Here is an 18,265-nt window from a genome sequence, read left to right as displayed (position 1 = left end):
ACGATACGTTGCAGTCCGTATGGGTATATCGGTTATTATTAATTATTAACGAGACGCCGCTGCAGTTAAGTAGCCGCGGTATAATATAATAGGTGTATATTAAATACGTGTGTGTAATGCACGCGTCGTTAAGCAGCGTACAACTTCATAAATACCTCTATATTATTATACTGTGCCCGTCGTCGTGCGGTCGTCGAACAACCGGCGCGAAATCGTATGTATGTGTGTTAAGGTCACGTCAATGCCGCCGTTAATATTCAATAAGCTCCGCCGCCGCCGTTAATTCAATAAGCCGCCGGTACGATACGTATATAATAATACAAAATATATTGTTATGATATTTACGCGTACGATAATGCGGAGTAGGAATATAATACAGGTAAACTATTACAATATTGTTGTAGGTAATGAGTGATAATGATAATAATAATAATAATAATAATATATTATATTATATTACATTAAACTATACGAAATACAATATAGATGATACCTACTACGCGGCGGCGGTCGTCACAGCATAACACAATAATATTGTTATCACAGCTTGATTATTTAAGATTGCTGGTATACGACGTGTCCCATCACTCCGGCACTAGCCATAAGTGCACTTACCTATTATACAGGTTGAAAGTGAATCAAAACTAAGTCTCTGGTTTTTTTTTTTTTTGTAGAGTGGGAATTTCCGATTTCATTGAACTTTCCCGCGAAACTACTCTCGGCCAAATCCTGCGAAATCGTACGATAATAAGTTATTATTATCATATCTCAAAAGCTTGTTTATCCTACGTGTCTGGTCACTCCGGCACTAGCCATAGACATACATAATATACAGATTGAAAGCGAATCAAAATTAATTTTTTTTATGCAGAGAGGGCATTTCCGATTTCATTGCATTTCCCATATGAAATTACTCCCGGTCAGATCTGAGAAATCGTTCTAAATGCGCGCCTTTTGAAGAGTAGTATTTATTTTAGTTTAATAATGTACCGATACTTTGGTGTAGCACCTATAATAAGTGGCCACGCGTATTTTGAAAAGTTTTTTCGCTCGTCGGTCGGGCAGGGGGGGGCATCACGTGATACACCATCGTTATGCATATTATTTTATTATAATCATCATCATCGCGCGTGCATATTGTAAATATACTGACGCGATGGCACGTTTTTAATAACTAATAAATAATAATAATATTATTATGATAATATCGACGACGACGACGACGACGACGACGATGAATAGGTACTCAGCTATACTCACAGTTTGGTACCCGACACATAACGCATTTACACGTCGACGGCTGTGCGAGAGTTGTGCAATACGAAATAAATAATATAATATAATGTATATAATAATATAATGATCGCGTGGGCGTGCGTTACGAACCGATACGCCGTGGCGTCTCGACGAGCGGGCTGACGGGCGGGCGGGAGGACGAACGGCGACGGGCCTACCAGACCAGTCGTCAGCGTCGAAGGGTGGTTATTATTATAATACTATTATTGGTATATGTGCATTGTACCTATTACACACACACACACACACACACACACACACACACATATATATATATATATATATATCAATTATATTGTACAGACTGTCGCGTATTACACATAGGTGTACGTATATTATATGTAATATATTTAGGCGGAGCAAGCGAGCACTATAATATACACCTAGTCCGGTCGCCCTCACTGTCACAAATATGGTGAACAATTCAATATCACTGACATATAATACACACTTTGTAGTAATTATACATTCAGATTGCGCCTATATAGTGTGCTGCATATTATCTGCACGACAAACATCGGCCCGTGTACTTATATCGCAGTTGATGTCTCTCCCGTTCTCCCGACTGACCGCGGTCTGTACACCTACTGCAATCTTTAATCAGTAATCTGTACACGCCATAAGGCGTGGTTAACGATTATGTCCCTCACAAGAGAGGTATCAACATTTTTCTGAAGTCAATATTACTCGAATAAAGTGTTGTAATATCATCCAGTAGACGTCTGAATTGTGTCTCGGACAAATCAGTTTTTTTTTTTTTTTTTGGGGGGGGGGGGTTATACAACGCATAGAAAGTGATAGTATTTTGGAACTTGTATATAAAAAAAAAGTCGAAAGCCATCCACCTGCAATATAATATTAAGTACACCTGCGCTTACCCATATATGATTATGACAGTAATATAATTTGTCAAAAATTATGACTTTCGTATTAACGAGATGACGTGAACATAAGCAATTTAAAGTTGGATCGTTTATCCTCCGTTACGTGTATTTTTATATAGGTATACGTCTACATGTGCTATATTGTGCAGCGGTCATCACACGTTGGTACTTATAATAATACTCCAATGTATGCAATTCGTGGTTAAATTTTAGTTACCGCAACTGACCGCAGACCGCGTTTTATGATAATATATGCAAATATTACATAGCATTATAAGTATTATGTATATTCAATCCATCCGACTTTGAAATTATATAGCCTATAGGTATAGGTACTTCCTCAATCCACACCAATATATTGTGGTCGAAGGTTCGTTGATTGTTTTTATTTCTTTTTTTATTGCTATTCGAAAAAATGTTGTATACATTTTTAACTGAGACTTGTTATTATTAAGTTTTTGATGAATTATAATTATGATTAATTTACATGTTATAACCGAGAAGCCGATTTGTATGCACATTTTTTTATTTCGAGTCATTGAAAATTCTAGGTTAAACCAAAATGTATTTTTCATGGTCTTGATAATTTATATTATACACGGACAATTTAAATAGCGTTATATTATTTATGCATATATTGTGACCGTTCCACCACTCTTATTAATTTTAAATAGTGTGAGTAATTTAAAAACTTAAAATAAACACCTATTATTTACTACTTTGCTAGTATATGATTACTGTGGTCATAAAAGTGCAATTAACTTATATTCCATAATTCAGCAGGTTCCTTGGTTGCCTTTTTAACTACCTATTTCATCTGCTACTTCATTTCAAAAAATATTATTGTGTCCCGATACCCTGCAGACGAAATTTATTTTTATTGTTGTGCCTGATAGTTAGACTACTTCACTCAGATTCCTTTTTCGTATATATATGATAGGCAAAATATGTAAATCATTGAATTCAAATTTAATAAATCCATAATAGGGACATAATTAATGATAAGGTTACTCCTGTACTATGTAGTACATCAGATCAGTTATCTAATAACTGTCCAATTTTTTTTAAACTTAAGTTTTTATGTAGTTGGCGTAACTACTATTACAAATATAATCAGGATACGATTAAAATTATATAAAAAAAGGATTTATCTTTGGCAGGACGTAATATTATAACAGTTAATAATGATTACAAACCGGAAATTGTTAAGTACAACAAAGTATTAACTAAACAATCTTCTATTAACTATATTTTATATTTATTTTCATATTCATTAAATTTGATAAGTATTTAGGTGAACATTATATTTACATCAGTATTACCTATATTTAAAATTTAATATTTCACTCTCAATATTATCACAATCATTTAGGATGTAAACAACTGATAAATTAGGGCTACATTACATAACATGAACATTTCTAAACTCAATATTAAATTATGACTGTAAAATATTAGGTATAATATCTAGACAATTATCACATCTTGTAGCAACACAATTTTTTTAACTCTATTTTGTATTAGTCATGGTTCATTCAAGAAATTAATAAACTGTATTTAATGATATAATATTATGTTGAATTATTGATAATGTAATCGCAATTCAACATTATTAATATTATTCCATTTAGAACGATAATAAACGAAAATTATTATTCTTTTAAGTACAAAGTAATTTTTAGTAACAAATTAGAGTTAATGTATTTAGTACTTGTTTTTGAATAAGTATGTTGAGTCAATGAGCTATCATTATTTGAACTTCGATAATGTAAAGTGAATTAAAGTATTGAAAATACATTTCATATTTAAATTAAAAACTGCATTTTGGTTTTAAAATTGGAGCCTGCTTATGAATTTTAACCTAGGTATGTAACAAATTAATGACATTTTCTTTATTATTTGGTATATTTTAATTTATTTATGAGCCGCAGTAAAATCCACTGATATAGTGATATATCATAAACATCTAAAAATATATTTATATATGTATAGTAATTGTTAGGTATAGTATGTATAATAGGTAGTTATGTAAATAAATAATAACGAATAAAATGTGATTTAATAGTTATAAATAGTATAATAAAGTGGTAAATGAATGTAGAATGTGAATGATGTTTACGATTTGTTTAAAACTTTAATGATTCTTTTTCATTTTATTGCCAGTGTAGACGTGTAGTTATAATAAAATATATCATACCAATATACTAAGTAGTAAACCATGACATTTTCGTTAATGAGCCCCGGGCGCTATCTAGTGTAGTAATCTATATAATATATTAATATACCATCTATACAAATTCGAATCGGATATAAACTGAGGTTAGAGATTATATTGTATTGAGTGCCTGTGTGTTGGATACCTACTAACCACACGTAGTTGTTTATAATAGCAATGCATTTCTAGTGTGTATATTTCATCATAATAAAATGGAATTGAATGTGTGGTATAGTATACGCCGTGCTGTGTGCACAATACTTGTCGTACATACAAGTCGTGGTCAAGGGTTATAGTGGCATCGTAGTAATAATTTTGGGTGGTCCAAGGGTGGGACAGGGGTGGTCGAGGGTCAAAAAACCTCTGTATTATTAAGTGAGACCCATATTGTAATTTAACAGAATAGAATTTTCAACGTCGCACTTCCTTCCCAATTCCCATTGAATTTCTTCAGAATAGGTACCTCTATATTAAAGAGACATGATTTTTCAAAAACTATTATACTTACCTATAGAATGGGACTGTAAAACTCGTAACTACGTACTAACGTCTAACTATTCAATGAACCGTGTGAGATTAAATCGTATTTTAAGCTGAACCGAAACTAAAATATTTTAAAGCCTTTATAAAACTGTAGTTTTGTTTCTTGAACAATAGTTCATGCCGTTCATTTTAATATTATACAAGAATGATGCACTGTATAAGAATTAAGAATTAATTAGCTAAAGTACATTCACGGAAGTATCGCATTGTTAACAAGGAGATTTCAATGTATTTCGTATACAATTAAAATATTTACTATAGATATCTTGATGGAAACTAAAAATAAAAAGTCAAATATTATAATTTTATGATTCTCAATCTTTAGATGTTGACAATACAATGACTCTTATCTCATTTGAAATCTATTTGGAAGGGGTAGAGGTTTTTTGGAAGCCCACATAAATGTTATTGTATAAAAACACATTGATTTAAAATGATCTTTTTAACAAGTATTTTAGACAAGTTTCTCTGTATAATATAGTCAATACTATTTAGTATATAAACATCAATAATTAAACATTATTACGTATTGGACAATATTAAAATGAATCGCATGTAATTGTAAATTTGTACATTTCACTTATTCGATTTACCAGTATGCAACTGGATCGATAGAATCTCAAGTTATTATGGCCAAACATTTTTTTTTCTATAGACCATAAGTTACATAGTATGTACTTTTTTTGGGGGTGTTAGTACATTACTAGTTAGTTATGAATACAACATAATATATGTTACAACAGCAATTTTTTAATTGTATTGGTCTTTGAATATACTGTGTGTGTTTGTGTTTTTTTGTCCGGTAGAATAATTCCCTAGTATTCCCTATTTAATACCCTAAGTTTTTGCAATGATTTTTTCAGGGATTCTGTGCTTGAAACTTACTTGTGAGTTTGTGACAAACTATATTTTAAAGTTAGATATAGTTTTAACATCCAAATAGGTTGAATTTATCATATTATAAATAAAATAAAAATGTATTTAAAAACATGTTATTAAATGTCAGTATTTATTTCCACGCGAATCTATATTCAAGTATTGCAATCACTTATTTTGATCAATATTAATTTTTAAACTACTTTTTATTTTTAATTAGGTTTATGTAACAGTTTTTATTTAAAGCTATTACTATTATAAATGATATTTGTTTTGAAATAATATTAAAATTTATGGTTTTTTTTTTTAATGATTGTAGTTTTCTGAGAAAATCATATTATTCAGTAGGATCCACTATAATCATTATAGTTCATGTTTCCGGTACCTGCTGATATGTTTTTATTTCTAATTAAAATCATACTTTGCATGGTGATATTGATGAAGTCTTATCTTATATTTATTGATATGGGTACATTTTCTAATAACAATCAATCATTAGATTGAAATGTATGAAAAAATGTTCAGCATAAATAAATAAAAAAGCATAATAATATATAAGTAAATAGTTATTGTGAGTCTCGGTGGCTGAAGTTATTTTCCATCCGAACGAGAATGCTATGTTCAAATTTAAAAGAACAGCAGTCTATACGTCATATAAATACCTATACCTATTATATCGACGAACCCTCTTTGTTATTTATTTAAAATTTGAGTTTATTCGACACCGCCATCCCCACTCACTTCTTAACAGATTCAATATTATGACATCTTAAGTTGGGCCTTCGAAGCACCTTAGGTTTTAAATAAAATTCACTATGGGTATTGAACATAATGTAGAGTATGTACACGGGATAGTCAGAAATTTGAGTTACAAAAACGGTAGAATTTAATAAGGTCGATTTAGAATTAAAATTTGAATATAATGTATAAAATAATATAGCTGCCAGCTAGTATAAGTATAACAACGTTAAAAGTAAAATATTTTTTGGGATCTAAACAAGAAATATGGCAGAGACACATTTTAAAAACAGCTTATAAGTAATATTATATACAAGGTGAGTTTTTATTCAAATTTAATTGTGTGTGTTACGCTCTTCTGAGTTGGTGTTTTAATAAATGTTTTTAACAACCAATGACAGGCAATATATCTTGTTGTATAGTACCTATATGTTATTAAGGGTCGAATTTGGCATCTGTCCCCCTCTGGTTCACAGTTACAAATCGACAGTAGAAGGTGTATACAATATAATAGGTATTATTTTTTTTTATAATAATCTCTCGAATGCGCACAGACATTGTGTACAAATGCCCACGAAACTACAAGCACACGTGTATTATTGTTTGTTAAAATACTGCGCAGTACTACGTTCACACTCTCTTGTACCTGTAAAACGCCGATAAGACCCAGCGATAAATGTCTTCGGTCCGATCCCCGTGCCTCACCCACCCGTGGACTACTCGCTTATCCCCACCAGAGTATCAGTGTATTACCGTCAACCGCCGAATTTCTTGGTGCGGTCCATGTCCCGCGCGCCCCATCGTGGAATGGCAGGGGTCCCCGCACTCACCCTCCACCGACATCCATACATACATACATACATACTTCGGCTGTCCGTCGGCTGCCACCGTCATACTTATACTGCATACACTCGGGTAGTATGACCGGCCTACGTTATATTATTATGTCACACACGGCCAGTATTTGAGTGTTCATCAGTCAGATCAGTCGATTCTCACGGAATTTCCAGAAAACCGAAATCGTTTAAATACTTTTTTCTTACTATTTACTCCAACTTTTAAATTATTAGTGTCTGCCCGTCTTTTTTTGCTGTATTAAGACAAGTTATGTCTCCGTGATTTTAACGTGCTATTAATTGATCTTTAACGTGGTTCCGATTGTTATCACCGCGCATAATAGTTACTTTCGACTCCCGTGTCACCGACGGACCAACTGCTACCTAAATCACCTAACTATTATCCATCTGTTTATCTACGCCCGTTACACAAATGTCACGGACAAAATCGACATCACAATGTTCGAAAATATTACGAAGCACGCCAAGTCCACGCAATTCTTTGATAACATCCACAACAACTTCAAGTTCTTCGGATTTGATTAAGTCTCGAAAGGCATCATCATCGCTTGTTTCGGTACGTGTGCAGTCTCAAATCATCGGCTGTTGAACTACTAAAATCGCATACAAACCTATCTTATATCCCAAAATAACTCTCAGCACCTGCTCTATCATATTTAAAAACACTGTTTTCATTTTACACACTAGGAAACAATACAATATTTCGCATCCCATTTTAAAAGTTGTAGATTCCCTCTTGTCCCAGTCTATATTTCTAATTAAATTGATTTACCAGCAGATGAAAGTAATTACAGAGTGGCCGTTTTTAATAAATTGGGCAATTTTTGTTTCAGCTTACACGAGTTAAACCAAACGACAGTGGCAGCAGCAGCAGTACACTATTGAGTAGCCCTAGTCGCAGTGAATGCAGTCCATCGTCGTCACACCCACCATCGCCGAACTCACCAAATCAGTTGTTGCCTACCATAAACAGCACTAACAGCAACCAAAGTTCCCAACGTCAATCCAGAAAAAGGATTAGGGTGATTCCTGTCCATCGAGTTAAACCTTACAAAAAAAGGCGAATATTCAATGACAAGAGATCAGTATCGCCCCTAATTGATGCGCATAGTAGAAGTAACTTAGACATTCACCAAAACCCCAACGACAATTCTAATAATAAAAAAAGCATTCAAAATCCGTCTTGTACGACTGAGGATAAAAGCCATCTCTGTTCATCGCATACTGACTGCTTGTCAAGCTTGAATACTCTAGAAGCTGTCACCCTCGCCAAAAGTAAAGCTCATATAGAGAATAATGTCGATGATCTTATGAATGAACTGCAAACTTCATTTAATATTACTCGTATGGTCTTCAACAATCATAGAAGTTTCGTCCAATCAAAACTTAATCAAATGACTCAACAGTGTGAACAATTGAGCATCAGCTTGAACAAATCTTAATACATTTTAAGCCAATTACCATAACCTATCAACAGACTCTAATCACCGAAGCTAACCAAACCAACTACTAGACGTTCGTCGACGGATTATCCAGCCACGGAAATATCAAAATGGATAACCCGGCAGCAGTGTTGACGGATGACGTGGAGGATTGGAGTTCCAGGGCGCCATCGACGGGCAGTAATCAGCCCCAGACACAGGTTCGGTTAAGCGGTGGTTCCGACGGCATCTACAGTACCAATATCCCCAATAATTCACCACAAACACAATCACCAACACCCCATCAGAAACAACAATTTCAACAGCCATCCCCACAGCAACATTACAAGCGCAATGCGTCCACCTACTCAATAGACATTCCAGCAACCCTCGGACTGATGGTGACGAACGGCAATCCCGCTGCCAATGGAGGATCAACTACATCGTCTACGTGAGTATTTATTTCACATTTATTGTGTAGAATATTATTATAGCTACATTTAAATAACTTATATACATTTGAAAGTATTATCATAATGTGTTGTAGGTATACGTGATTGTAGCTAAGTTTTGAACTTTGTATAAAATAATAACAATTTATAATTGATAAGCATTTGACTTGGAATAAACGTGCGTTATATATGATTACTAGGGCTCGGATTTATATGTATTTTTATAACCAAAGTATGTACATAAATATGTGCTAAAAAGTTCAAAATATGCATTATCAAATAAAAAAATTAATAATGATTAATAATATAATGAAATGTAAATAATTTGATAAAAAAATTATTCATTTATAATTATCTTGATTGCAATTTATAACAACATTCATCTTTAAATTTTTAAATTCCAAAGATCTCCGATTCTGTAGTAAAATTGCTTTATACCGTATTTGTACGTATAGCACGTCAAAAATACGCCCGGTCGACACCACCGAACTGACGATTTTATACTACACAAGTCGTACTTTATTAAGTATTGGTTTATTTATGATAAGCTTTCAATCACTCAAAACTCTGAAGAAAACACGTAAAAACAGTAAAATTGTGTAAACATGAGAAAAAAAATCAAATAATTGTGAAATATGTAAAAAAATGTAAAAAAAATGTAAAATCAAATATAGCTCATTTTATCGAAAATCTTGTGAAACGAATTTATCACTTCTTGCAGAGTTTAGTTTATAACACCATTGTGAAAAAAGGTATAATTTACATAAAAATCTGAGCCTTAATGATTACATAAATAATACATATATGTAATGTGTTTAAATGTATTGTATACTTTTAACAATATTTACACGATTACACAATATCATCTGCAACTACTGTTTAATAAACCAGTAAAGAGGTACAATTTTTAGGAATAAAATAAAGTGTATTATTAACCAAATATGTGAAATACGTTATATTTACTCATAGATAAATTTTGTTCCTGGATTTTTTAGAAAACTAGAGTAATGCATTATAGATGTGAATAAAATTAGCGATTCAAACTCTAGCGGGCTATCGTTAACATATTCAAATGATCGATATCATCGTCCGAATATTTTGTTCAACAGTAACTCTATAGTCACGTATTCACAATATTCTATGTTACAATGCGTTAGACGTGCGGCTTGCGTTTTTCATTTGTCACAGCCATCTTATTATTATTATATTATTTCATCACGAAAACGTGTATTTTACATGCGTTTAATATGATATTGCATTGTACCGATATATGTATACACTTTTTGTTGATTGCGCGCCGTCACCAAGGCCACATTCGGTCACCTATACAAGTTCCGTCCCCATTCCGTTATTTGTAGGGTGAAAACGATTTCGGGGTTGCGACCGGTTAGGTTGGCGCGAGGGATACAACCACCTGCAATCGCCACTACACCTCCGCTAACTAATCCGCGGTCCGTCCATACTGTGCAGGTTATATCAAGCCAAGCGATCAATATTGTCAATATTTTTCACCCCCCCCCCCTTTTTTGGCACCAAACTCGAATTTCCCATCGTGTATAATATTATGCCAATAAAGGATAATACAGAGGGTATGATATAATAATATTAAAGTTAAACGTGTCCAAAGGGACACTCACGGAACCATTAAAAGTGTCCGTTATAGAAAGGTTTCGAGTCATGCCTATTTTTTTGCCGGTACTTTATTATTTTGTCTTCTAAGATAGGTCTCCGTTAAGACAGTTTTCACTGCATATACATGCGTTGCAAGTAACTCGTACTTTTGTACATCAGTCGCGGATTTCAAGTACTAGGTACCGAAAAACTCGTCCCTCACAAGTCGTAGTACCAATACGTTATCGTGTCCTAGTTAGAATGACCGGCGATAAAATCGACCAAAACTGCGATGAACACGTCCGAGTAGAGTGCATATTATCATAAATCAAAACCGACCGCTGCGTAGATGTGAGCTCGCGTCAATCGACCAACCGGCCACTGCGGCGGACTGCATGCACCGAGCTGCATTTAAGTATCAAGTGCATTCCAATTATTCGAAAAATGCACAGAATAATATAATAGCACACGCGCACACCGGTCGTATATTATAATCCTCGACATTTCTTCTGGCCGCGAAATCATCACGCGAATCACTCGGGCAATGCGACGACGAGATTAATCGCGAATGAATTCTCTCGCGTACTTTCTAATAGGTATATAATATAATATTATTATAATTATTATTATCTCCTCTCGCGGTACCTACGTACATAATTATAATAGTGTATTTTATGCACATACACTAGCTCTATCATCGTATATTCTCTCTCTCCGTCCGCGTTACTCTGCTGCAGCTGATAATGGTATATACTATATTTACACACGAACTAGACAGTGTTAATTTATTATGTAACTTGCACCTGTGTGAGAGGAGTGTGTGTGAGCTGCGCGTTATAATCTCGTAAACACATAATTATTATAGTAATATGTAGGTATAATATTATGGTATATTATATGTTATGTTGTTCACAATAATAATAATATTAGTTTACACCATTATTGGGACCTCACAATTTGCGGGTACCACACAGCTACGTGTGTGTTTTATGGGTATAGGTACCATTTGACAAGTGTACACGACGTTATAGCGATTTCGATTGTAATTACCCGTTTCAGGTTCCGCACGAGAACAGCGGAAACATAATGCGACATGGGTATTATGTTTCTCGCGGAGACATGTGACATTCTTTCTCGCTCCCATGCGCGTTTTTCACACAACTCGCACTAATAATGCATTGCCCACGTAGTGCATATAAAATACCGCCCAGTAACTATGTATATGGTTACAAAACTATTCGTGTGCCTACTCGTGCTCGTATTCTGACGCGTGTGCTGTGCACTACCGTGCTTGTCGAGAATTTATAACTTGGTATAATACGATATTATTATGGTTCGTTCGTTCTGCATCAGCCGCCGTCGTCTTGACTCGACGGTTCACCAACATTCGTGCTCATCGCGTCGATCATGTCCCCATCAGACGATTTTCAGCGCTCAAGGCGCGTACACTACCTATACGTAGGCAAGCGATTTCCGGAAAACCACGATGTTTTTCAGCGATATTTTCTCGACATTGTGCTGGCGAGACATATTTCTGACGCTTCAAGTAGGTACCTATATCTACTGCAGGAAAAGTTTGCTGATATTTTTTTTCATTAATAGTAAACACCGATAATCGTATGCGACATGACACGTAGGTATATACCTACATATTATTATCACATGATGGGAGGTTAGGTATACCCGTAGCCCGTAGGTACTTGCGGTTATAATTACCATCGACGTGCAGTACCTGTCATTATATTATACATTTTAATATATACAATTATATACATTTGGTTAATACATATTATTAGCGCGCGTATAAGACTAGCTAGATGTACGACAACGAATTTGCGGATGATGTGATGTATGCACATGCCGCGTGAGGGCGTACGTGATGAAATAGAATAATAGTAATAGTAATAATAATAATAATAATAATAATAATAATAATAATAATAATAATATAACATTATTGTAATCGAATTGGGTTTTTTTCACGTTCTCCGGGGCCACATCCATCTCTCTCGGTACGACGCCAACATCGTCCTAACTACCATCGTCTTTGTGCGGCGTGCGGTCATTCATTGTTTCGCCGACGTTCATTGTGCTTACACATACCGAATAAAAACGACGTGTTCCGTCTCCGTGTGTGCCAATGCGTATCGTCGCTTTGTACCGCCGTCACCGCTGCAAACAACAACAACAACAACAACATCACCAACAACAACAACAACAACGACTATACTGCCGTTGACAAAAATAACAGTATGAAGCTGACCGAGTATTCGAGCAGCGGAAGCAACAGCAGCAACAGCGGGAGCGTCGGCGATGGAACCGCGACGGCCACATCGTACATCATATCCGGCAGCAACGGCGAAAAGGCCGATGGCAAAGGAATGGTCGGCGGACGACGCCGCAAAGGCAAGAAGCAGCCGCGTTACGACCCGTTCCAGATGCGAGACAAGTCTAAGGCGACCACGTACGTATAATAAATAATATAAGAAAATATTATTCACGTCGAATATTATTGTGCCTGGACTACTGTGGTGCCCACGGTATTGCTGCCGTACCTAGACTAATTTATGTTAGGTGAAACTATTACCGGGTTTTAACTAAATACTCATTGAATAAATAGAGCGAGCTAAAATGTTTCCTTAGACATGATTTAGTGGCCTATGGTTGGTCAGTCAATTTTTTTTTTGAAAAATGTAATTAATTAATTTTTTATATGCAAGACGTGATCGAAAGGAAAGGTTCTCGCGCAGAGTCTAATGCGAGCTTATAACAAGCCTTTTTGTAAGTTGGTGCTTTTGTACGACTTGTACGTATATTATATATTATATAATAGGTATGTATGGCATAATATATAGCACGAACGGCTGCAGCGGCGGCCCGCAAAGGGCTCGCAGACCTTTCGAAATTTCACACGTCTTAGTCGTTACATTCATGTACAGTTTATGTTGTACCTATACAATTTTGAATATTATAATATCTCCTCGCTTACTACATTTCAATTTTCCTGTGTAATCAATAAATTAATTAATATTTTGTTTGTTTTTTTTTCGTTTTAATACACGACATTATATGTACATAATATATAGTGACAGCGGTGCCTTATTGCATCTGATCAAGAGCAGTCTCGGCAGTGGCATCTTAGCCATGCCAAACGCGTTCAAAAACGGTGGGCTCATCTTCGGACTTGTCGGCACTGCAGCCATCGGAGCGCTTTGCACGCATTGCATATACCTATTGGTGAGTCGTACGACAAAAAGAATTTGTTTCACGTATTATCACATTGTTTAATTTTTATTAAATCGTATTTTTTCAAAGTCATCACGTTTCCCCAACTTCTGTTAAACTGTATTTTTATGTAAACGCTTGCACAGTATATAGGAATATAGGTATAAGAATAGGCGAAACTACTCGTCAGACCAGTCGGACCATGGTCTGACCTACTACTGACTGACTGAATAACACACTGACTTAATGAAATTTAAAGTTTAAATTTAAAAAAACGTATTTTGTAATTAGAATTTTTTTCATATTCATCATTTAACCTGCCCTAATAAAATTGCCTAGTTTCTCCTATGGGTATAATCACAACTTAGGTCACCCGAGTCTTCATTTTTCCGAATAGCTATAACATTATAAGTTACAACAAATAGTATCAATATAAATTAATCGAGTTATTAAAAGATATTCTTTCTTCAAAATCTTGTTTTTAATGCATTTTTCTCCCTTGCTATACAATATTATACGAAATTGATATTTAGGAATATGGCAATTAAAAGAAAAAACGTCCAAATTATTAATTAATGCACCTAAATGAGTATAAAAAATAAACCTGAGAAGTCGCACTAATACAGCGTACGATAGGTTTGGACTTTCGAGTGTACTTCATCGTCGAGTGGGTCACTATTTAATTTGTTCAATAAACGATGCAACTGAGGTGGAAGTTCCCACCTCAGTTGCGATACCACACGAAAAAAAAAGGTCAGTAAATTGATTATTTTAATGAATGTGTTAAATTTGAATCCAGCGTTGAACCATTGCAAACGTTAAACAATTCTGAACGAAGGCGATGCGTCAGCCTCTATTTCTAATGATATTTTAGAATTTATTTACATTAGTACGTACCTATATTGTTATTAGAACGGTATTTTTAAGTTTGTAATGTACCTATTACCTAATGTAGGTGTTGAACAATTTTTACCAAAACCATAGCATTCCTATTTTATTATTATAATATTATATCATACATTTTAAATTATTCTTAAAAACCTATACCGACCAATACCAACCTTTCTATCGAACAACAGTGAAATAGGTTCATAATAACATCTTATTGCATATAGAAAAATATTTTTTAAGTCATAGCAGAATGTTTAAATTTTTTACAGTAACATTTTTTTGGAATTACAACAATAATCAACAAAATAATATTTGTAATTTTGACGAATTTTGGTCCACATTTTAAATTAAAAGCTTTTTAAAAAACGTGACTATGTATTTTTGATATTTCTTAAGTTTTGTAAGAAAAACTTAGTAAGAAATTTGTATTAAAATTTTAAGCTTTTTGATTAACAAATAAAAATGTTATATTTTAATAATAAAAGCCGAAAAAGAAACTAAAAATAGTAGAACGTTTGAATTATCTATAAATTGTTCAAAAAATATTATTGATATACTTATATTATTTTAGGTTCGGTTAGGTTACATCAATTAATTGAAATAAAAATGAACTTTGTGCAAAATGTAATATAGCTAAGGCGAGATATTAAATGACGATTCAAATATTTCACTGCGGAGATTGAGATTGCATTCGTTTTCTCGCACGTTCGTTACGTTCCGCCAACAATGCATTTTTGTTGTTTTTGATATTCAAGTAAATTTACATAGAATCATATTTAAATTTAATTTAAAATCATAAAAACACGATAAAATATAGTATTTGACGCTTAAGATTTATCAAAAAACCGACGACTTAACTGTACGGAAAATATGTTATCATCTTTATATTATGTTTGACAGTAGGTAAATTTTCTCTACTAAAAATAAGGCAACCACATATACTGACAGTAATTATGGGAATGCGGAACGCAAATCCAATATAATAATATTATATGTTGAATATATGCGTATAAACGTATATGTGTGAGTATAGTATATAATAATGTTCTGTTAAAATATTTAGAATACAAATAATGGAAATAGAGATAGGAAGATAAAAAAAAATAGTCCGGAAATATTTTGTAAAAAGTTTTGTAAAAAAAAATCACAGCCTTGAGATCTGTTCGTCCAATATATTTTAATGATAATGATATACCTATCTGGTAATTTTCGCCCGCTGCGTATTGTAATTACATTTATCCGACAATATTATTTTATGAATTTATACCTATATGTCCAATAAATAATACCAGCCAAATACAATACATATTATTATAGATCTTTTGCGGTTTAGTAATATTGTGATTGTTACGTTTACATCTCGCAATCACATGCCCAACTAAAGTGACTACTTCACACCTATACTGTGTTTCAGGTGCTCTGTTCGCAAGCGCTAGCCCGCCGCACTCGCCGCCCTGCCCTCGGCTTTGCCGACACCGCCGCAGCCGCTTTCAGCACTGGTCCGCGCCGGTTCCGTGCCTGGGCCCCGTTCGCCAGGTAAGCTATAATATTATTGTGTTTATTTAATTTAGTGGTTTCCGGTTTAGTTATTTTATTATTATTATTATTATTATTATTATAATTATTATTACAGTTTTTATTTATTTTTATTTTTTTGTGTGACCCTCGATTTCGGATTTATGCTCGTAATAGATAAACGCAGCATAGATAATGGTGTATTTGTACATTTTAATGATCTATATCATTACAGCTGCGGTCGCGTGGTTGGAAACCAGTGATTTAATTTTATTAGCGTCCCCACACGCTCTTGTCGGCGGGTGGGCGAAAAACATTAGTATGGTTATGTAAAGCTGGTATATAATAGTATAGAGACCGATCGCTGCAGTCTCCGGGCCGAAACGATATTATAATAATTAATACAGGCTAGTCGCGATGTCAGCTATAATAGGTACATTGTAGTAGTCGACGATGTTTTGTAATGTTGTAATAGGTACCTATAATTACAATAGTTGATTATTAACTTATAAGTAACTTACATATGTGTAGCAATATATTTTTTATCCTTTTTTTAATGTCGAGGGTAATTTTTTTATTGGAACAGTCGTATTTTTTTTTTGGAAAATGTAAATAAAAATATTTAGTACAAATTTTTTTCTTGATTTTTAAAACGTAGGTTACAGAATGATTTACCAAGCATGCTCACTCACTTTTCTTTCAACAATTTTTCAAAATCTAATTTTCCGATATTGTAAATATACCTACTTAAAGACCTTATTTCCAAATTCTTGAGATTTTTCTTATTACTTACTGACCTGTGGAGACAAACGTTTTCTTTTAAATGAGAACAATTTTTTACTACTGCAAATTATTTAACTAATAATTTTTCTGAAAACGTTTAAGAGAAAAAATTTAAGACTGCAGCGATCTGTCACTCTATTATTATATACCTATTCATAAGTTATAACTATATTATATTAATTTAAATAATATTGTCATTTATTAGAAGGTATTGAAAATATTGGTCTCACACATTATATATAGGTATACAAATAAAAAATCAATGGGTATCCTATTAATATTTTATTTGTTTTTATCGAGGCATAGAAGTTTACTTTTTGAGCACATCCAAATCGTAGGGTTCGCTACAGTTTAGGCTCTTAAATTAAATTTAAAAACCATTTACTGTATATAGGCTTTTCGCGTTAAGGTTCAATAAATAGTAATCTTATCATCATATAATATGGGTGAAAAATGTAAGGGTAAGCATAACTATATAATAGAAAAAGTCAAAATGAACAATAGTGACAGATACGCTAACGACTTCCGGCCCATAGCGTGTTGTCGTGGTGTGATTATAGTACGTTTTCGGATTATTTTCTAGGCATATTCTGGATGTTTCGTGTGTGAAGTGTGAAGGTTATTTTTGGTTTGGTTGACAGAGGCTAAATGTACTTTCATCAGTTATAATTTGAGTAGAGAAAAATGTAATAACATAGATTTCGGTAATTCAAAACGTTGTATACTTCACAGCGTGTGTATAATTGTTATTTTGGGTAAACATGTTTGTATGATCCGATCAGACTCACAATTGCTCACAATGGCAATACATATACTTATTGTAGTAATTTAATTTAAACGACCCCGAATTACTGAAGACTAACACTAACAATATGAATTCTGGTAAGTCTTGTCACATACACGCGTTTTTAACGATATTACGCAAATTATATAAATTTGATCGAAATCATCGCTGTCC

At 33.6% G+C, this 18,265-nt stretch overlaps 1 protein-coding gene across 1 annotated transcript in view; it reads left to right on the top strand.

The window, feature by feature from the left end:
- LOC111030234 (proton-coupled amino acid transporter-like protein pathetic) overlaps positions 1-18,265 on the top strand; it is a 43,895-nt gene that overhangs the window by 13,397 nt on the left and 12,233 nt on the right. The window contains exons 2-5 of the mRNA XM_022309642.1: positions 8,243-9,281; positions 13,145-13,357; positions 13,980-14,130; positions 16,424-16,545. Coding sequence (XP_022165334.1) covers positions 8,962-9,281; positions 13,145-13,357; positions 13,980-14,130; positions 16,424-16,545 — 806 coding nt within the window. The 5' untranslated portion in view covers positions 8,243-8,961. The remainder of the gene's footprint in view (positions 1-8,242; positions 9,282-13,144; positions 13,358-13,979; positions 14,131-16,423; positions 16,546-18,265) is intronic.

This window comes from Myzus persicae, unplaced genomic scaffold (genome assembly GCF_001856785.1).
Source record: "Myzus persicae strain clone G006 unplaced genomic scaffold, MPER_G0061.0, whole genome shotgun sequence".
In the NCBI taxonomy this organism is placed as follows: Eukaryota; Metazoa; Arthropoda; class Insecta; order Hemiptera; family Aphididae; genus Myzus; species Myzus persicae.
This window is presented reverse-complemented; position numbering and strand designations above follow the sequence as displayed.